Below are 21,830 nucleotides of genomic sequence, written 5' to 3' on the forward strand. Positions count from 1 at the left end.
CGCTCTGCTCATTCAACGCTCCTCATTTATTGTCATCAGTAAGAAATGTCGACAGTCAAATCCTGCAGCCAGCTCCTGGTAAACAAATGAATCACCTAAACCAAATGTTCAATCTCTATTTTAACAAAAACAGAAATTGACTGGCTGAGTCTGTGTTCAGAACTCATAAATGATCAAATACTGGTCGGAAACATTCAGAAGCACCACAGTAGGCTTCTGGCACAGCATATGGTGGCCTGTAACTGACACAAATACCACAAATCAAATTATCATAGTATGTGCAGTGAACTGGCCAAGTAGAGCAGAAATCCAATAGAAATGTCTAATGAAATATAGAACTTTAGCTACAATATGTGGTATGTGAACAGAATCACTCATTGTGATGAACCCACAGAGAATTATCACCAACTCTGCACTTCCCAACAGCTGTACAGACCATTTGAATCTCTTTTAGTTTGTTGGTTTTATTTTTTGGCCCACAAACTATGCTCTCTTCAACCTTGTTTCTGCGAAAAAGCTCCGCTAAACACACAGTACAGAACCTACTCAGCACCAAGCAGCAGTCACACAGTCAGCAACTTGCTGGAGAACATTGTGGAACATTTAGCAGTTAAAGAGACAGATATTTTTCACAGAAGTTGGTGGAGACTAAAAACAGAACTAAAAGGAGTGTAAATATTGAACTTACATTTGTCAGGTGGCCAGAAACAAACTAATACCAAAGTTTCTTGTCTGCCGGATGTGTAAATTAGCAATTCAGTTTGTTCCACTGCCACCAAGTGTCCAAAATGTAACAAATGCAGCTTTAATCATGAAAGTCAAGCTTTGGTTGGGTGATGAATGAGATCACATCTTTTAGCTGCAACACTAGAACCTACACAGGTGTTATGAGGGAGCCTAGGTGGGCATTTCTGCCTACAACTGTGACCACAGAGAATTCACATGCTGCATTTGTTCAACACACGCCTTCATCCACAGTGAGCAACCACCATTTGATCCGAGTTCTGACTCTCCATCCCTCCTTATGGCATGATTAGTGATGGCATAGTGTCTAGAAAGGCACTGATCATGTTCTATGGTGTGTAATGGTGTTTGTTCCTCTATAAAAGGCAACCAACATGTCCACCAACACTGTTACTATGCTGTGTGATGCTCTGTATCACAGCTCCCTCCAGTGGTGGCTCACTGCAGGTGAAACTGTGTGAACACAACTTCACACTTAATCGTCACATTCGGTTGAGCAGGGAGGGTCTGCACATTGAATACTTGTATGATCACAAGTGTTGCACAGGAAGCAGGTGCACAATCATCACGCTTAGCTGCGTTTTGAATGCATGTGTGTGTGTGTTTTTGACCACATATGCATGTCCGTGCTCCACCATTTGTAGGTTTTGAAATAAATGTGACCTGAGAGCTCTGAGAGCAAGAGTTCACAGCAGAGTGGGAGTGAGTTTTAATTTGCTTGTGAACCTTAGTTTTGAAATAAAATGCATAAATTTAGTTGTGAATTATGAAATAGGCATATAAACTTACCAAAAAGACACACTGACCTTTAGACACACTTGTGTAAACTATGTTAGAGTTTAACTGTTGTGGGTTTGTAACGTATTTTGCGCCAACATACACATCGTCTTTACTTTGAACTATTTTCATGCCCTTAAACCTACAAATATTCAGTCTTTTCTCCAGACTGAAATTCTTTTCAGAGTGGGAAAGCCTCTGAACACGCAGACTTTACACTAAAAGCTGCACCCCGATATATCACCCCAGCCCTAACTATGATCTATCTGGATGTAGACAGAACAAAATACCCTGTCAGAACAGAGAAATGGGGATATAAATGAGAGATGAGATAAGCAAAGGAGAGGAGGTGGTGAAGACTAGAACCGAAAACAGTGAGATTTAATGTAAAAGCAGAAGGGGGAGGTGGGAGGAGGCAAGAAGAGAAGAGAAGAGGAAAAAATAGGGGAGGGGGAAAGAAAAGCTTGCGGGAAACATGAAGTTGTACATTCCACAGTTTGAGAGGGGGAGCATCTGGAAATCTTTAAAGGAGAGAGGAGGGGACAAGGAGGGAGAGGAGGAGGAGGCTATAGGAGCATCTGCTGAATATTTAGGCCACACATACGGGATGTGAGCAGAGTCGTATTTCTATGAGATTTGAAGGCAGTTTGCATATGCAAAACATGAGCAAAAATAAGATTTATTCAAATCATTTGAAATATTTGTTGGCTTTACTGCTCATAAGTGCAACACTTCTAGACAGGAGCATCACCAGTTGAGTAAGAAAGCAGGATTTCATGAGACAGAATTTGTAAGACAGTATTTCACAGACAAAAAAAAAGACAGAGTGAGAGAGAGGGGGGGAAGTCTGACCAAAGTGCTCGGCCTCTTCCTGCCTGACGAACAGCTCAGGAAGTTAAGGCAGACACAGAGGGTAGGGCTGACACACAGAAAGATCTTTTCCCTTTGCCTTTAGGTTTTCCTTTTTCAGTCCTGCTCCGATCAACAAGAGGAAGAAAAGAGGGAGTGGGGGGGCAGAGAGGAGGTGGAGTTTTCGATGGATCTGAGACAGAGGCAGAGTGACAGAGAGCAGTCGAACACTCAATCTGTGGAAGTATGATGGAAGCAAGCGTTGTTTCCCAGGACGCAGGGTGAGTTTGGGACTGTGGAGCTGGGTGAAAATACAGTGCAGGAACTGTATTCTGTCGAGGCGGTGGGGTGTTGTAACTGTCATGGAGGGGAGGGGGAGCCAGGGGGTCGAAAGTCAGACAGCCAGCGCAGGAAAAACAGATGTGATGACTCACTGACTAATATATAGGTCAGTGGCTACACAGAGTTTTTGAACCATCAGATGTCGATGTTTGTTTGAGCTGAACGTTGCCACTGAGCACTTGAAAAAAGCTCATCAGACCTTTATAAGAGAGCTTTATAGAGAGTATGTTAACTTTTAAATGTACAAGTTTTGAATGTCAGATGAACATTTCAGTTTTTACAGTATAACTACCTCGACTTGAAACTTTCAGCTATGTTTTGGTGACGATGCTGAGCAAAATGTGATTTAGGATCCCTTTAGGAATGAGGTAGAGTCATTCTTACTTGCTGGACTTGGTTGAACTTAGAGTCAGTTACTATGTCGAGGCTGATCCTAATCCTGATTGCTAATAGAATTATTTAAGCCCAGTTTGTTTGGGTTTTATTGCTCTGTATAGTTGAGCCTCACAAACATTTACTCCCTTAAAGACAAGGTTATGAAATGAAAACTAAATAAAGATCAGTTTTAAGCTGGTGCCATGAATATGTTACTATTTCTTGTACTTGTGTTAGGCTTTGATTATCCTGAAGGTCATGTTGGGTTATGCAAATAGTTGGTGTGCTGTCTATCAGGCTGCTGAGAAATCTCACACCACACATTTAAAACTGAAAGACTTTGGAACTACATAAACATTACATGTTTTACTTCTTTAACTATTATAATATGAAGTAAATATAAGTGCATGATGTTTCCAAATGGCAAAAGCCAAATAGAGTATGTTCCAGCGTGTCTGTGCATGTCTGTGCTGACTGTTTTACTGACAACTGCATTTTCCTTCAACTTTAAAATCTAGCTGACCTAACAGTTATTCAACCCCTTTCCTGTGGGCAAGGATGACATATTTCACACAAACAGGAATTCTGGGGTGTGTGCTGTAGTCTTGTGATTTCCTCAATTTTGCAGGATATTTCTATTAAATACGAGTGACCTCATTCAACACTGGATTCCAAACTACAGTGATTCAGCAATTTAAGGTACAACCGGTGTAAAGATGCATTTAAAAAAGGACAAATATGATGCTAACTTAGAATTTTAAAGGATCAATGGATTAGTGGAACTGTTTCTGGAAAGACACATTTTGAATATTTTTTTAAATATTGATTTTCACATTCCACTCACATTCATTGCATTAGGATGGAAGCAGAAATCTCTGAGACAGATATATCAAAATGTGAACAAATAAAACCAGACTAGACTAGATTCCACTAGAGGTATGAGAAAAACATCTGTGTAATGGGAATTTGTGTGAACATACTTCTCATATGGTCCATTCCAAAAAAAAAGAAAGTAAAAAGCCACTAAAAATTCAAGTATTGCAAATGTGTCTGTACCGACTGCAAACATAGCATTTCAACTGCCACAGTATTAAACTCATTATCAACAGGCTGTAGTGTGCTGGTGGCATGTTTACTGGAAATGACGGAGAACAAACAGATACAGACCATGGTGTCATATCTCTGTGGTATTTGAAGTAAACTCCCCTGACCACAACAGGAGTGTTCTCTGCCATCTGAAGTAGAATTAGCTCGTTGCCACGGCGGTTGGCTGTTTAACATGGAGCTTCTGAACCATCAATAGGACATCTCAGCCTCCGACTCCTGTCAATGTTGTTGTCAGTTAAGACTATCTGTTCCTATTGCTACATGACATCACTTCTTCTTTTTTACAATGCACTCTCTTTCCCCTTCCTGGTGTTAGATGATTGTTTTGCAGAGAAAACATCCAGATGAGAGACAAACAGCTAGCTATATTACTATATTAGCTAGCAGCTAAAATGCTTTCAGTTAATGCTAAGGATAAGGCTGTTTTTTTTCTTATTGTTAAATCTTATGAGAGGACCAAAACCAACAAAGAATTGATACAACTAACAAGTATTGTGTGTGTATATCTAAAACCTGACATATCTAAGTCGTCATAGATCTTTGTCCAAAAACTATTAAAAACGCATCAATTAGCCACATTGTTGCCCTGGCTGACGTGTTCCTTTTTCGCCTTGAACGCAGGCAATGAATTTTATTTTCAGTCGATCCCACACACCGTTCTGCTGCCATAAATAGCCTACTAGCTATTTATGGCCTGTTTGACTAATGTTAGCTAAACACTGCAGTGCCCAGCTGTTTTAGGAATTACCCAGCCTCTCTTAGAAATTAAATTATATATAGTATTTGTGACTTATTTTTAAAGCTACACAAATCAATTTTTTTGTGTTAACAATCTCTCCCTTAATTTGTGTAATGTGAGAGGTATTGCTTATAGTGACAAACCCACAGAATTACCACCAACTCTGCAGTTGCCCACAGCTCTATGCAGTGTTTTAGCATCTTTTAACTTGATGTTTTGGTTTTACAGCCCACCACTTTACTGTTTTTGTTCAGTCTAATCTCTCTCATCATTTCCAGCAGCAGCATAAGGCTGTTTTTAGTGAAAAAGCTTTGTTAAACCCACTGTACACTACCTGTCCAGCACCAAATGGCAGACAGACAAAGTCAGTGACTAGCTAGTGAACATAGTAGATCATTTTGCTAAAGAGCCAAATATTTCCCTCAGAAGTTGGTGGAGACCAAAACAGAGCTAAAAGGATAGTGAATATTGAACTTACATTTGTTGATATGTAAACAGGCAACTGTTAACATGTTCACCACAAAAATTTTTTAAGGTGATGTATGTCAGTGTTGTGTTTACAGCTCAGTCTGCAGCTGTAAACACAACGTTGACCAAGTGGCCAAAAAAGACAACAACCGAAAACCAGTTAATGCAGCTTTAAAGATTTCCTTCTTCCATAGGAAACAATGGGTTTGGAAATGAGCACCATAGACAGGGTAGAGAAGTTGGGAAGTACTGAGAGACGACCTAACTAATTTTTCATTTTGAACTTTTACCAGAATTAGTGACAATAAGAAAATATAGATTAACACCAACTTTAACCTTTAAGCTTCTGTCCAAGATTGTGCACTTCGAGAACAGACTCTCTTTCAGTTTTGCACCACAAAAGATCCTCTGTTTTTGCAAAACAGTCTTACAGACTCCTGAAAGCTAACTGGTGGCTGTTAATCTCAACTGAAACAATGATTCACAGTAATCATGCACATCGTGTGTTGCAAAATGCAAGCTTTGCACAGAGTCAACTAAACTTCAGTCAGTATCTCTGAAGTCACAGAAAATGAGTCAAGTTCTGGTGACCAGATGCTTTCTTGAGGCTGAAGTTGAAGTTGAAACAGATATAAACAAATTCTCTGCATGTTATTTCCATCTCTGACCCTTAGCCTTTTCTGTTTCCTTTACAGCCACACAACCCCTCTGACAGGAGCACTCGACACTTCAACCACCCCCTCTCCTGACTCCATCCCTCCATCTTCTCCCCTTTCACCACGTTCCCTGCCCTCCTCCCACCCTCCTGCCCGACCACGCCGACCCAAACCACCACCTCCTAGCTTGAAGTCCTCCCAGCTACCCTCTCGACCTCCTCTTCCTCCATCCACACCTCCATCCCTCCCTCCTCCTCTCCCTCCTGTCTCCAAACCTCTCTCTTCCAACCCTCCTCCTGCTTCTGTTCCTCCCACTCTTCCCTTCAACCCTCCTCCCCCATCTCTTCCTCCCCCTATCTCCCCTACTCCCATCTCCCCTCCTCCCTTGCTTTCTCTCCAGTCAACTGTCTCCTCTGAGCTTACTCCCTCTTTTACTCCTCCTCCTCTTCCTCAACCTTTATCCCCAACAGTCCCATCCTCCTCCTGCTCCTCACCTCCTCCCCCACCTCTCATCCCTCCATCCTCTCCAACACCTTCACTGCTGAGCCCTATAGATCGGCTGGTGGGGAGCGCACCCATATGGCAGCCCAAAGGACTCAGCCAAGACCAAACCACTAGCATAATGGGAAAAGAGACGGCTGGGGTGAGAAATACACATACACCTTTAACATACATTTTTGAATTACACTTTATTTTATGGGTCTGTAAGTTGCTAATAATTTCCATACAAGTTTCCTGTAAAGAACTTAATTATTTGGTACAAACTATAGGGCAAATAGACACAAAGTTCTGAAACAGGTAAGTGAGTTTAGTTAAAAGTCCTGTCGTAAATACCTAAGGTGTAGGTTTTGATTTATGGTTCAGCGCTGGATTCCTCCCAGTGATATCACCAGTCAACCCAGTGCAACACTAGACGGATGTACTGTATCGCTCTTTAATTATATGGCACACGGTTATTGTATTCAAATTCTTTTAGTCACATGTCAGCTATGGATATAGCTTATGGCATAGCCTCGGAACCTACACACGTAGCTTCACAAGTTCACAAGTAAAAATTCATGTTAAAGCTCTCTATTCAACACGTAGTATCTTGTTTGTTTAATCTGATAAATAAAAATTGCAATACAAGAATAATTTGTAGTATTAGAGGTAGTTACATGCTGGAACTACTGACCTCCTAGCATTTTGTCATCACAGTGAGATTGCTAGGCACAGAAGTACTGGGCAGATAGATACTAAACTGTTGTTCATCAATTCAGTTTCAGTTCCCTTTAATGCTAAGGTGGTGAAATATGATTCAGATTTACAACAGAACACTTCCATCCACATCATTACACAGACAAGAAGCACACAACCACAATCTCATCAGATGGGCCAATTCACACTTCACACATTTACACAGCACAAGTTACATACAGATTGACTAGGGGGGCAGGAGATACATATACCATGTAAGTACTTTTAAAACCATTTTTACATTTCTGTTTGTGTATTGATTAAACAAATGAAATATGTGATAAATAGTGGGCTTTAAAGGTTTTGGTAGACAGATTTTTAAACTTTGGACAGAACCAAGCTAGCAGTTCCTCCAGTTTTTATGCTATAGCATATATGCTAAGCTAATCACCTCCTGGCTTCAGCTCTGTACTTACAGGAGAGCTGTGCCCACTTTGTAAGTTATACTGTAGGTGTTAGGAAGTATGACTACATGTATGACAAAGTCTTTTGTGGCTCCAGAGGGAGCTACACAAAGTCTATTAAATTCTCTGTTGGGACTGAAGATTACAAATTTGAAAATTTGAAGTCTTTCAGGCCACATTAGCCACTACTAGCATAATACGCTCTAATTTCCAGCCAAACTGTCAGTAATCACCAGGTGTGGACAAGGAAGAAGAATGCGTGGAATAAAAAAAAGTTGATACGTTATCTATGATTCAGCTGCATCAATTTTGATTTTTTTTTTAACACTGTCCATTATGAGTCTGACAATGTTATAGAAGTGCAATGCTAAATCAGTAGAATATACTTTTAACACACAAACATGAATTTTCTCTTCTAACTCTGGGAAAGAAAGCCAATAAGCATATTTCCCAAAATATCTACTTCTACTATTCCTTTAATTATTCCAATATACTGTATATATATGATTTATGGGTGTGTGTGTGTGTGTATATATATATATATATATATATATGTGTGTGTGTGTGTGTGTGTGTGTGTATGTAATTATTAATTTATTTAATTATTGTAAACATTAAAACATTATCATCCATATTTGAATGTTGAATCATGTGCTTGCCTTTAGACAAATGTTTTAACTTTTGCACGTTTAGCTGACCTGCTGTGCACAAATTAAAAGACCTTACATTAGCAATTAATTATAAGTCTGCCAACTCAACATTGTCTTTATTTTGTCTATAGACACTCCCAAATTACATAGTCCTCTCCACGAAATTTCCTATACAGTACATTTACAGTTAGATATCCTTTCCTTTATAGAAAATAATAGGATACTATGGAACCTGTAAAATAAAGTGTCACCAGATATACTGACAGAAGATGTGTCTGTTAGTGTACAAACTTGATTTCTAAAACCTGATCCAGTATTTTACTGTACATGTTCTCCATACTGACCTCACAGTTGTAACCTCTCATACTGACATTTGCAGGCATTCCTGGTTCACAGCACAGAGGACAAGGGCATGATGCTGTCAGTACGGCTGCCTGAAGAACAGGGGAAGCCGCTTGTACACGACCTGGCGGTCAAACAGCACAAGACATGTATGTGCTACACTGACCAAAATACATGACTGTAATGCTGCTCCTGTTGCTATTATACCTGCACATAGCAGAAATACAAAATGCAAGATATCCATGGCTCCGCACAGATGACATGGCATATTAGTTAGTGATTTGTTTTGAAATTGTTTTCTGTCTCAGTTCTTCACTTAGACGGTTCCTCTCTGATTTTTGATGACATCTTCAAAATGATCTCCTTCTACTGTGTCAGCAGGTAACACACATATATATATACCTGTACATACATGTGTATGCACATATATGCACATATATACATATTCAGTATATATACAGTATGCACAGACACACACAGATTTATGTTATACAGTAACATGTGCTCACATCAACAAACATGACTGATACATACATAAGATATGCATAGTCACATGCACAAAAACACTAACGCATATATGATACAGTACAAATAAACAAGTATACACACTGTACATGTACACACACACACATTTATTCATTCAGTCCACATCCCTAACATGCACTGTGCATTCTCGTATGAATTTACACCATAGAAATATCATTTGCATACGTACATTTACACACAAACAGACTGAACCACAAACACAGAATGTACTATGTCATAATATTGAACTCACTTACTCACTTGTGTTTGCTCTCAATGCCGGCTTTTTATTGTTGAATCCACCAATCAGGGACATCCTGGCTGTCCCACTGAGGTTACCCCTGGCCATTACCACGGCAACTAAGAGAGAGGAGCTGGAGGTCATCTCTGCTATGGGCGCAGGTAGATAAATCTGCATACTATTAGTGCACTGATGTTGGGACATTGCTGTAGGAAAGGGCAGGATACAGTAATAAAAAATACACTACAAAGAAAACACAGAAAATGGACACATCAGTGACACTATTGGCACTATTAACAGTAATGTATAAATGAATGTACCCTGTAAAAACACAGACCATATGAATATACTGTATAACAAAAAGGGAAACAGATATGCATATCACATTTAAGTGTCTTCATTGACATAAAAACCCTTCATTGTTCATTGTAAAAGATTTACTCTAAAGGTCCTTATAAACGCTGATGTATATTCAAAATGGACTAGTTTGTATGATGTGTCATAAGACTAGCCACTCTTGTAGGTTGAGGGAACATACTTATTTAAATGGGGATAAACAACATACATTTTCAGACAGTCTTCCTTACAGGTATTCCTGGGGTTGCACTTGTTTGTACCCACGAAAAATGACAGTTGTGTAGTTCAAATCCTTCTCACCTCCTCACATGTCTGTAATTGCTGTGTGAAGTGGGTGAGTTTGTCAGATTGCCAGTTTTAGAAATGTTACAGTCGGAAAGTGTTGTGACTTAAAGGCTGTTCGACAATCTGACAAGCGATTCATCTGAACCATACTGACCTCTTAATACTTAATAAGCCCCTTCCCGTCCATTAGAAGATATAGAATAGTTTAACATTGTTGGAAATTTGCTTAATTGCTTTCCTGTCAGTAGTTAGATGAGAAGATGGATGCCAATCTCATGTGTGGAGCTAAGGCCAGGAGGCAATTGGGGGAAGTAGTTATCCTGGCTGACCAGCGCCTTTAAAGCTCAGTAATTAACATGTTATGTCCCAGTTGTTTAATCTCCAGAAAGTCACTGTGCCTGGTTGTTCATGAAACCATGACCAGTCATTTTTCCATTTCTTTTTGTGCATGGATTAACCAAACAAATTATAATGTAAGCTTTAGTGACGTTGGTAGGTGTATTTTTGGAACTTTGGCGAGAACCATAATAGCTATTTCCCCTTTCTTTTAGTCTTTGCTAAGTCTTTGCTATGCTAAGCTAGGCTAATCGCCTGCTGGCTTCAGCTCCATGCCTTTCGACTCGCCAAGCAAACTGTCCCTCTCCCAGTAAGAAAACAAGTGTAATATCCAAAACATCCAACTGTTCCTTTAATTTCTACACATCCTTGATCATGTCTTTAAATAAGCAATAAGTAATTAAAGAAAGTTTTCATGTGATCATATGATGTGAGACAGACGATTAAAGGAAAACCTGAAAATAATGAAAAATATATGAAAAGAAAACAAGGTGAGTACAATGCAACTTTTTCAATACTGACTGCATGTGTTGCAGATTTCTGGACATCTGATTTGAACCAGCAGGCAAAGAACCAGGACCCGGTTTCAGATCAGAACCATAGCAGTCTGTACCTGTATGTCAACCCAGTCACTGTGGACGAGAACCCCAACAAAGACCTGAAACCCTCCTCCATCTCCAAATCTGAAATCACCACCCCTCAAAACATCAGTTCCTCCTTGCAGAATGGAGGAACCCCACAGCAAGTCACCCCGGAGGTCAAAGGTCAGACTAAGATCACGTCCAACCAGGAAATTAAATACAAGAGACCCCCACCACGACCCCCAAGCCTGGGCTCAGGCTCCGGAATGGGCCTGCTCTTCTCATCACCCCCCTCTGTTCACAATTCATCCTCAGCTGACAAAAAAGAGGAAGGAAAAGGAGGAGTAGTTGGGGAGAGAGAAGAGAGGAAGTTACTATCAACATCACCTCCTCCATCAAGGCCTCCTGTCCCCCCGCAAAGCCGAGCCGCTCCCCCACTGCCTCCTGCTCCTCTCCATCGCACCTCCTCCAGGAAAAGCACTGACCGAGAGGGAGGAGAAGGGACAGAGAGAGAGAAGGGACAAAAACCTGCAAAGAAAACTGAGAAAGAGGGGGTAGGAGAGAGAGGAGAGGAAAAAACAGGAAGTAAACCAGCTCTGCTGGGTGAGGGTGCTGAAGTAGAGAACAGTAGCAAAAATGAAGAGGAAGAAGGGAAAAAGGAGGGAGAAAAGGCAGAGGAGAAGGAGGATGAGAGGGAGGAAAAAGAGGTGAGAGTGGATAAAGAGGAGGACAAACAAAAATCCAGCTCCCAGTGTCAGCCGTTGGCAAAGAAACCGTCCCGTCCAGTCCCTCCCCCAAGGAGGAAACCGAGCTCTCCAGGCACACCTGTGTGCCCCAACCAGGCTGGTTTAATCAATCAGAGTGCTGGAATGAGAGCAACCCCTCCCTCCCCAGCACGGCGTCCAGATGTGTCACTGTACTCTCCTCAGGGGGGCGCTGTGCTGGGAACAGACCCCGACTCCTGCTCGACCAGCAGCACAGAGGAAGAGGGAGAGCTGAACCAGGAGCAGGAGCAAAACCACAGGTAGGTCTGGAAGGATTGACTGAACCAGGTTTCTAATCATGACAAAACAGTGAGGTTATCTGTGTATCAGACATAAGATCGTGTTTAGAAGTTCTAGCAGTAGATTTCATTCAGTTCAGTGGAGAAAAGATAGGTAGGCAAAATTAAAATATATCTTTTTACTGTCAGTCAGATATAGATAATTATTCTACATTCAGTGGTATATACTGCACATGCAACACTGAATCAAACCAGTCATATTTTTGACTGTGTAGATGCAGTCAGTATATTAAGAGGAAGAGGGGTCCCAGAATAGACACTTGTGGCACACCAAATATAGCAGAGGATGACACAGAAAGAGGAAGACAGAACAGTCTTAGATTGATGAGAGCTGAAACACTCAAGGCAGTGCAGCATTTACTGCTAAACTTTTTTGACATTTACAACATTACTAAAAGTCAAATGCACACATTTGGCCCCGTAAAGCTGACAAAAAAATGTTATAAATGTCAATAATGGAAAGTTTGGCCTGAGGGTGACGCTAGAAAGAAAATCAAAAAGGGTTTATCCTCTGGTAAGCAAGCAAGCAAGACTTTTATCTCACTCTAAGTCAGCCTCAGAATGATGTCAGAGGAAAGGTCATTATGATCATTTACTAATTAGCTTTTGAAAAGGAACTCACCAGACAAACTGCCTGCACCAAGTTTTTCAGCACAGTTGAGTGAATTGAGTGGAGTTGGATTATGGATAATACAGGTTTTGATAAGGAAGAGGAATGTGTGCAAAGTACACAGAGTCTAACCCTTTTTTTAACACATATATAACAAACATGTATTAAAATGATATGTTAAAAAAAATGTTACCAAAATGTAAAAATATCACAAACTGACAGAAGGATGAAGTAAGAGAGAGCAGTTTTCTTATTAAATACACCAATTATGTAGCTAATATTAAGTCAATAAAAGGCACAACATCGATACAAGTGTATCAATAATGTATCGCAGTATCAGCTTTTTGTCCAACTCCTGACCTTGTGTACAAGATAACAGTTTAAGTGTGGTGTTTGTTGAAAAGTCTGATAAAAATATTAAGTCTAAACAATTAGAGTTTAACAATACAACACTTCCTCTGAAAGTTCTACAGGGTCAACTGTATGTCCTTGATTTTTTTGGAAGCCCACTTACAAGTAAAGTTCAATCAAAATATTTCAATACATGCTGGAACAGAAGGGCAACTGCATTCTCAGGCCAGATACCACAAGTACATTGTGGTAGCCTATCAGGAAGTACAAGGTTGCCTGTTGCTTATTGACAACACAAATATAGAGAGGAACTCTACAGAGATCATATCATCAAAACATTTTCAGCTATGCAGAAATTTCTCTCTATATGACGCCATGACTGGATCTCATAATCAATTGGTACCACTATGTTAGTCAAAGGAGAAGTCACGAGTTTTGCTTTACAGAAAGTTTCTATCTTTGTTTCTTAAAGCATCACGTGTCTAAGGACAGCGTGTCATACACTGCAGGGAGCAGGTCAATAGTGGATGTAAAAAATAAAGACTTGGTGTGCATTTCTTTCCAGCCGCCCTGCAGAGAGCTGCAGCCCCAAGGTACCAGTAAAGAGAACTCCCACTACGGTTATGCTGGACCGAGCCCGCTACCGCCTGTCCACTGTCCTCACCGGTCTCATCAGCCATGACCGTCGCCTCACGCAGCGCATTGTGGAGATGGCCAGGGACCCTCTGACCTATTTTGGTAACCTGGTGAGTACACTGACCTTTGAGAAATATCCTCATCTGTCTTGGTTTTGATCAGATAAGAACATCAACCACTCAGTTGATAAAAGTTAATAAAATATAAGTGGAGTCAAGTTTATTTTTCTTGTTTGGTATTTAGGTGAAAGAGCACCGTGCATTCACCCTGGAGACCATGTCGAAGCACTCCACCTCCACTGAGCTGTTACAGGAGATAAGACAAATGATGACACAATTGAAGAGTTACTTGCTGCAGAGTACTGAGCTGCAAGCCATGCTGGAGCCACAACATCAGTATGCACAAGACAAACTAGGTAACTTTACAGCTATCTTTAAACTGTGCAGCTTTCAGCTGAAATCTTGCTGTCTGAGATGATCTACTGTGGGTTATAAAAATGTAGTTTTCTTTGTACATTTTACTTTTTTATTCAATAGTTGAGTAAACTTTTTTATAAATAAGGTTTTTTTTCATTTAAAAGGTGGATTGTTAGGCTGTGTTTTGATGAAGCTTTTTGGTTTAATGTAATAGCTTCCACACAATTTTAATAAAATTCTGGGGGAAATACTGAATGCATGGAATTTCCCTTTACTTTTTACATTATGAAAGCTAAAAAATGTTACATTTAAAACTGCACTGCAAAATGTATGTAAGCAATGGATAAAATGATTATTCGTAATATGAAAAGTGTTGCCCATAGTAATGACCTTGCAGAAGATTGTGCCAAACTTCTACGGTCCTCCTTAGTTCAACTGAGCTTTTAAGCCTCTTTCACCAAACATTTTTTGGTTTTATGGTACATTTACTTCACAGTTCAGTCTCACCCCTCTCATCATTCTCATTTCTTGCAGCACCAGGCAGCTTTCAGCAGAAAACCTTTGATAAACTCACTGTACCCTAGCTGCCCAGCACCAAATGACAGATAAAGTTAGCAACTGGGGTGGAAAACAAAGTTAAACAGCCAGTCATTTTTTGTCAGGAGTTGGTGGAGACCAAAACAAAACAATGCATACTGGACTTACAGTACATTCCACAGGTGGCCGGAAACAAGACTCTAGGTGAATGCTAATGATGCTCTGTGTCTGCTGGATGTGTAGTAAATAGTAAATTGTTTGCTAACGTGTTAGCCGTATATGTTAACAGCTTGTTCTGGTGCTAAAAATTAATTTAGTGCTTTATACATGTGTTTGTCCATGCAGAGAGCATAGTAGAAGCAGCTCTATGTAAGAGTGTACTGAAGCCACTGAGGGAGCCAATTTACCAGAGTCTGGAGAAACTGCACGAGAACAACAATAGCCTGAAACAGCTGGCACAGAACCAGGTACAACAGGACATTTGTACTTTAGCAGTGATGATAGTAGTTGAAAGTATTAATAGTATTGTTTTACCATTAGAAGTGTACTGCAGCTGTGAGAATCTTTCTACAGTAAAGTTATATTAATAGCAGTAGCATATGTGATGCTAATGGTGTGTGTATTGTTTGTTGTGTGTGCCAGTCTGTTGTTCTAGGCAGCACCACCACAGCATTAGGAATAACCACTGCTGTCCCTGAGGCCTCTTCTATGGAGAGGATCAGCATCAAACTGAATAATCTCCATTTGGAGTATTCTCCTCAGAAAAAGATTGAGCTGCTGCTCAAGGCCTGCAAGATCATCTATGACTCCATGTCTATCAGCTGTCCAGGTCAGGACCCATAATACTCTGTTAAACCCTGACACTGTTCCAAACAATTCAGGAATTTTTCATTTAAAGCCCGAGTGTGTAACTTTCGAATGAATAAATAATAACAATCTCGCTCTTACAAATAAAAATCTGAATTCATAAGCAATAAAACACACCCTCGCCCAATTCAATACACTTGGGTTTTGCTGCTACAGCCTCCCTTGGTCTGGTATGACCAGTAGCTTATTGTGGCTAATGTTAGCAAACTTTAGATAGATATTTCTATGTAATTGAACTTACTGAGTCAGTTTACATTTTTTTGACCCTTGCCTCACAGATTAACATCAATGGTTTTATCACAAAAGTAAAACAAAAAGTAAACACACTGTACCTCACTAAGAGACATGTTGTGGTCCATTGATGTATTAACTGATGTATAAACTGGATACAATGTTCCCAGATGGCATCCAGTTCATGAAAATTGCTCACCAGACGCATAAACCAAAAATGTTTCCACAGGCCTCTGCATTTTTGGAGGATGTGCATTAGAGTTCTTCTCTGCCTTAATTTCATTGGCCCTAACTCAATGTTGTGACACTCAGAAAAATGTATTCCTGATTTTACAGCTGTTTCTTTTTGTCATTTTGATTCAGTGGACATCATGTGACCTGCAGTTCCAACTGTGGCCACTGTGCCAAAATTCCCTCACTGCTCAGCACTGATCTTGGGGACCTCATTGTGGTCCCATTTAACTTGACCTCAGTCAGGTCGCCTAATCATGATGTCTTTAAAGCAACTGACTCCCGAGAATCTTGAGAAATGACGGAAAATTCAATGTGCAGTAATCCTGTGGTTACATAGAATTATGTAAAGTAGTAATTGGAAAACTTTAGACTGATTTCAAGACGGCTTTATCACAATTTAGAGATTAAAGAACCACTGCCCAACCTGAAAAAATACAGAGACAATTTTTTTTTTGTCCCATTACTAAGGATTTTCTACCCTGAAATTCTGGGCGAAGCTATTTACTCCTAACATTTCTGCCTCCTCAAAACTCTAACATTAAAGCGGATACCATGTGAAGTACAAAGAGAGGCAGACGGACACAAATTTAAACAGATTACATAACACAACTAATTGTATAAACTCTGGAGTTTACCCTCAGAATGTTTGTGTGTGTTGTTGTGTTGATGTGTTTAGGGCGGACCCATGGTGCTGATGACTTCCTGCCTGTAATGATGTACGTCCTGGCTAGATCCAATCTGTCCAACTTGCAGCTGGATGTGGAATATATGATGGAGTTGATGGACCCAGCACTAACACTAGGAGAAGGTACAAGCACACATACACACCCAGGCATGCAGTTATAACCCCAGAAAATACTTCAACTGTAGGAAACAGTATTTCCTGTTCATATATATATATGTGTGTGTGTGTGTGTGTGTGTGTGTGTTTAGGTTCCTATTATCTTACAACCACCTACGGGGCCCTAGAGCACATCAAGACTTTTGACCAGCAGAGGTCAGCAACACGGCAGCTCAGCAGAGAGGTTCAGGACTCCATCCACCGCTGGGAGAGACGACGCACGCTCAACCAGGAGCGCATGGCCCAAGGATCTATCCGGGTACACACACACAGACATACAGAAGACATCATCAACAACCCGAGTCCGCATGATATATAAAAGTCAGACTGATTCTCACATGATGGCAGTGATGATATGTCGTAGACGATGCCAGTCCTCGTATGCATCATGGCTTGAAAGTGATCACAGTACAGCATTCATTTACAAATAATTAGACATTAAGAAATGAGAAAACACATTGCAAGTAGCAACAAAGTAGGTCAGAAACACAACTCCAATAGGATGTTGAGGACAGGCTCCTTGTCTGCTTGATGTGTAAATAGGCATTTTTTTCCTAAGGCATTCATTATAAAGTATACTGTATAAAGTGATAATATGTCAATGTTGTATTTTCAGCCTCTAAGTGGTCCAAAAACTTATGGAAAATGGATTCAGTCCGTAATCACAAAAATTCAAAAACGTATGCAAGCGCATACTTATATAATGTAAAGTTGTCATGTTCTTGCAAGCAAGCATATTATATTGGTTATCATGGTGTAATTCTTGTGTGTATGTGCTTTTTTTAGGACTTCCTGACAGTGTGCTGTCCTGAGATTGGAAAAAACCCCAAAACTCTGGGTGTTCTCCCCACCACCACAATCGAACAGCTATCTGAACAGTGTGCTGCACGCTTTGAACAAGGTCAGCCTGTCACATGTTATTGTGAGCACTGGGTTTTTAGACTCCAATTTGCTATTTTTGTATAAACTACAATTCACTTACATGTTTTGATCAAAACGAGCACATTTTTTATGGCTTTACTCTCACATTTAAAGTAACATTTTAACTGTTTAAAGGGGTATTCCAGTGATTTAGTATTGCACCCCCTACTGGAGGACAAATATCTTTATTTATTACTCTAGTTTATTTATTTTTTGGTCATTCCTCTAACTCCTCTTATTCTAATTTGAAATGATTTTTGAATCCTACATAATTAGAATAATTAAAAGTCACAATAATTGTCTCAGTAATAATGGAGAGTAAAGGAATAGAAGTAACCTAAATAGGTTTTACTAAGTGAATATTGCTTTGTGCAGTTACTGTTTCCAGTACACTGTGATGCTTTACTACAGGTTTAAATCTCTCAGTTATTTACTAGTATACTGGATAAACATGCTGACCATTATTGGGTTTGCATTTTTTTAAATCACCCATGAATATGGTCTGCATGTCATATTCTGTCATTATATTGAATTTTAGTCAGTGCCACTTAAAGGCAGAACCAAAATACGTGAGTGAGTGATTCTTTATCAGTTCCAAAATTTGCACAATGGAGACCTTGTATATTAAACCTTTTTGTGTGTCTAGAATTCTGTATATTAACTCAAATTTATCTCTGCTATGGTTTGGTATGCTGTTTGGTATCAAAATTACTGTTTACGGTTGTTAATGTTATTACACGTACCTAAGTTCTAGAAATAATTAGTATTTAAGTTTGCTGGTGTCAAAAGTGTCTTTCTACTAGATGGTGATAGTGTGAGACCACCGTTATAATATCATTACTACATTATTATAATTCTCTGGGTAAAATCATGTTTCTTTCCCCCAGACTCCTACATGCTCAGTGTGTATATGGATGACGTTCACCAGCCCCTGGCCCCTACAGAGCTGGCCCTCAGTGTTAAGAACAGCTTGCAACCAGGAGCCTACTGCTTTGTCTATCACCCTATCGACCAACCCATCAACCCGCCTGTCCGCAGCTGCCCCACTGACCCGCCTCCAGCTCCACCTACAGAAATCTGTTTTCAAGCTGACATAGCAGCTGCTGATACTGTGGAGCCAGAAGCGGAAGAGGAGAGCCTGATTAGCTTGTAACTGCTCCAGCAACACAGTGGCAGCTGCTGTATTGCTATGGTAACTACATCACTGTGGTGACAGTGTAACCACGGTGACTGCATCAGCAAAGCACTGATTCAAAAGAAGAGGGGGAAAAAAATTAGGAATGTGTTTTACTCTCAGGTCTCTTGAAATATTGATCTAATTGAGACTTAAATGAAGGCAGAAAAAAAAATATAGAACTGATCTGATCTTCAGCCTTTCTCCGTGCCTTTGGATAAAAAGTCCACATCAGTGTGATCAGGTTCATAATTCAGTAGACAAAATACAGTAGACTATAGTATGGCTCTCTTCTTTTGTATGAATTTAATACAAGCTTAAGTCTCAGATTGATATGATGTTATGCATATTACCAAAGAGAGCAATAATTAAATAAAACAAGACATAAAAGTATCATTTTGTATCTCAACACGGGGTCTGGTACCCCAGGAGTTGGAGGGGAATGTGGTTTTATAGAATGTAAAAGTACATATAATTCTACCATGCACATGTATGATCATGTTTATACTGTTTATACTCTATGATCTGTCTCTGATTACTTGGGTCCAGGATTATCGTGACAGGATGAAACTGTAATATCTGTAATTCCACAGCATTTACATCAGTATTACTCTGAGAAGAATAGCTGCTACAACATGTTTTGAGGAGAAAGTCCATTGTGTGTGTGTGTGTTTGTGTGTGTGTGTGTGTGTGTGTGTGTGTGTGTGTTTTGTATTTAAAGCACAAGTAATAGTAGCAGCTATATGGACCAAAACTTTCACTCCAATATCCCAAGTAAGCATTAACAAGTTTCATTCCACATTTTGTCTTTTATATACTGGATCTGATCTGATCTGTATTGTAAATAAAGTTGCTTTTACAGTTTACCAATGCTGTTTCTATTTGTGTTGTCATTTTTTAACTAAATGGTTGCGGTGCTTAACTGTTTTTTTACAGTATACACAAAGGGTACCACTGTCTAATAAGGCATCCTTTGTAAAGGGATTAGAACTTGTAAGAAATGGCTTTATTAATGGTTACTAATGTTTTATAGATCAGTTATTATAATCCATTAAAGGATATGTTCATATTTTTCCAAGTCTGTCTTAAAACAATATTCACATTTGCCTTTCCTAAAGCCATGGTCACACCACAAAGTGACAATCACTTGTCCACCCGAAATAGGAATAGGAATGGGTTGGTGACGTAGTGATACTCGCACAGGGCTGATTGGTGAACGACTGTACCCAGGGTGGGAACTATGCCATGGCTGTCAGGGGAGCTCACTTTTTTTTACTGGGGGAGGGTTGTTTTTTTCTTATCTTTGAGTTAAAGTGAGTTAAGCTTATGATATTTCACTGCCATGCTTCAATGGTGATGGCACGAATAGCAAGCATGGCGGTATCTTTATTACAGTGAATTAGTGATGAATCACCCTTATGCATGAATCATACATCAGTTATAGCCTAATTTTATACATGATCCATGATGATGAAGATATAGAAAAATAGAAATGCATGGCAAAAAATAGTATATTGTCAATATTTTAGAGACCCCTCAAATTTTTATAAATCATGTTTTCAGGGGAGCTCATGTCTTATTAAGAGGAGCCAAGCTCACCCTGACTCCCTTGTAGTTCACACCCTGGCTGTTCCTGGTGAGCTACAGTAACCATTAACTCCCTATCCAGCCCAGCCTGGTTCACACTGGTCAGTCACAAAAGCTCCTGCAGCTTCTCTCTATTTTCTCTCTACTGCTCTGTTTACTTACCCTTTGCATTTATTTCACCATTACACATCATTTCATTCAATAAAAAGTTATTGAAGAGGGAAAATAAAGCTCTCTGAGCTATCAAGCTAGCTAACGATCAGTGAGCAAACATGTTAGTGTGTTAGCTTAGCTCGGTCACTAACAGGACAATAACTTTGGAGGATATCCACTCTATTTGGCTAAATTAGACTGCTGAAGCCTCATATTAGCTTCAGTTGAACGTTAATATGTATTTTTGTGCAGACTGAGCACTGTGGATTTTGTTCCCCATCATTTATATTGGAACTCCATTTATTTGTATATTAGTAACAGTTATAACTATATTATTGCCATAAAAATCAATCGATTAAGCATTACCTAAGTGGTACCAAAAACAAACCAAGAAAAATCACAGAAGCAAAGTCATGAGACGGGTGCAAGAATACAGAGGAACAAAGAAGAAAGCAAGAAACAGGGGAAAGGATGACAGCTAATCAAGGAAAAAAGCTACAACTGTAGGCTATTTTTTCCAGTCTGCAACAATGTGAGAAGACACAGCTTTTTCATCTACAGAGGACACTTTTGTCTGGAGGGAAGCTGTTAGACATGAGTCCTCAGTGCTATTCTCTTGCCAACATATTGATACAGAAGGAATAATTATGCTATTTACTGCACACATTTAGTTGAAATGTAAAAAAAAAAACTAGCTGGCTGTGAGCTAACAAGAATGTGTGTCTCTTCAGTAGGATAATAAAAAATAAGAGTTTTAGCCATTATTTTTATCAGTTATATACGGAAGCCGATTTCCGCCAATGTGATGAAAAGAAAAAGATCCTATAAGTCATTATAATGAGAAACTTTCTCAAACTAATGACTTAAGATCTCAAAATAATGAGAAGCTTTCTCAAAATATTGACTTTATATCTCATATCTTGGCATAATATCAGAGCTTATTCGCCTTGAAAAGTTATGCACGTATGCCAGTTTTCAGACTTCTATGCCAAAGTGCACAATCTCTACTGGACTATTATGGAATTTCATCTATTTGTGTGTCTTCACACAGTGTCAGCTGTGGGCCGGGGAGGGGGGTGGGGGGATGGGGGGGTGGGGGGGTGGGGGGGGTGGGGGGGGTGTAGTGCAGTTTCAGCCCTTGGGTGCGGCTACTGTTGATTTGAAGAGCAAAAGGCTAAAACTGGGGCAGGATTTG

The 21,830-nt window shown here is 39.8% G+C and overlaps 2 protein-coding genes across 3 annotated transcripts in view; one reads left to right on the forward strand and one right to left on the reverse strand.

Moving 5' to 3' along the window:
• Positions 1-8,772, reverse strand: part of LOC137199350 (uncharacterized) — a 31,470-nt gene extending 22,698 nt beyond the window's left edge. Inside the window, exon 1 of the mRNA XM_067613584.1 lies at positions 8,692-8,772. The gene's annotated coding sequence lies outside the window, so the exon portion shown is untranslated. The remainder of the gene's footprint in view (positions 1-8,691) is intronic.
• Positions 2,253-19,761, forward strand: rin3 (Ras and Rab interactor 3). Of its 2 annotated transcripts, XM_067613585.1 has the most exons (14): positions 2,253-2,651; positions 6,097-6,700; positions 8,727-8,838; positions 8,998-9,070; positions 9,525-9,616; positions 10,970-12,038; positions 13,604-13,784; positions 13,918-14,089; positions 14,973-15,094; positions 15,270-15,456; positions 16,636-16,767; positions 16,893-17,059; positions 17,587-17,701; positions 18,609-19,761. In XM_067613585.1, the coding sequence occupies exons 1-14, from the start codon at positions 2,617-2,619 to the stop codon at positions 18,872-18,874; spliced, it is 3,327 nt and encodes a 1,108-aa protein (XP_067469686.1). In that variant the 5' UTR covers positions 2,253-2,616; the 3' UTR covers positions 18,875-19,761. The 2 variants fall into 2 exon arrangements, with proteins under 2 accessions (XP_067469686.1, XP_067469688.1); XM_067613587.1 differs by lacking the exons at positions 2,253-2,651; positions 6,097-6,700 and adding an exon at positions 7,379-7,508.
• The last annotated feature ends 2,069 nt before the right edge of the window (positions 19,762-21,830 follow it).

This window comes from Thunnus thynnus, chromosome 16 (assembly GCF_963924715.1).
Source record: "Thunnus thynnus chromosome 16, fThuThy2.1, whole genome shotgun sequence".
NCBI lineage: Eukaryota > Metazoa > Chordata > Actinopteri > Scombriformes > Scombridae > Thunnus > Thunnus thynnus.

Excerpts from the sequence above, each read along its gene's own strand:
- rin3 (XM_067613585.1), top strand. The coding sequence starts at position 2,617 with ATGATGGAAGCAAGCGTTGTTTCCCAGGACGCAGG. Across the intron at positions 14,090-14,972 it reads GTATGCACAAGACAAACTAG|AGAGCATAGTAGAAGCAGCT; the intron begins GTAACTTTACAG and ends TTGTCCATGCAG. Across the intron at positions 17,702-18,608 it reads TGCTGCACGCTTTGAACAAG|ACTCCTACATGCTCAGTGTG; the intron begins GTCAGCCTGTCA and ends TCTTTCCCCCAG.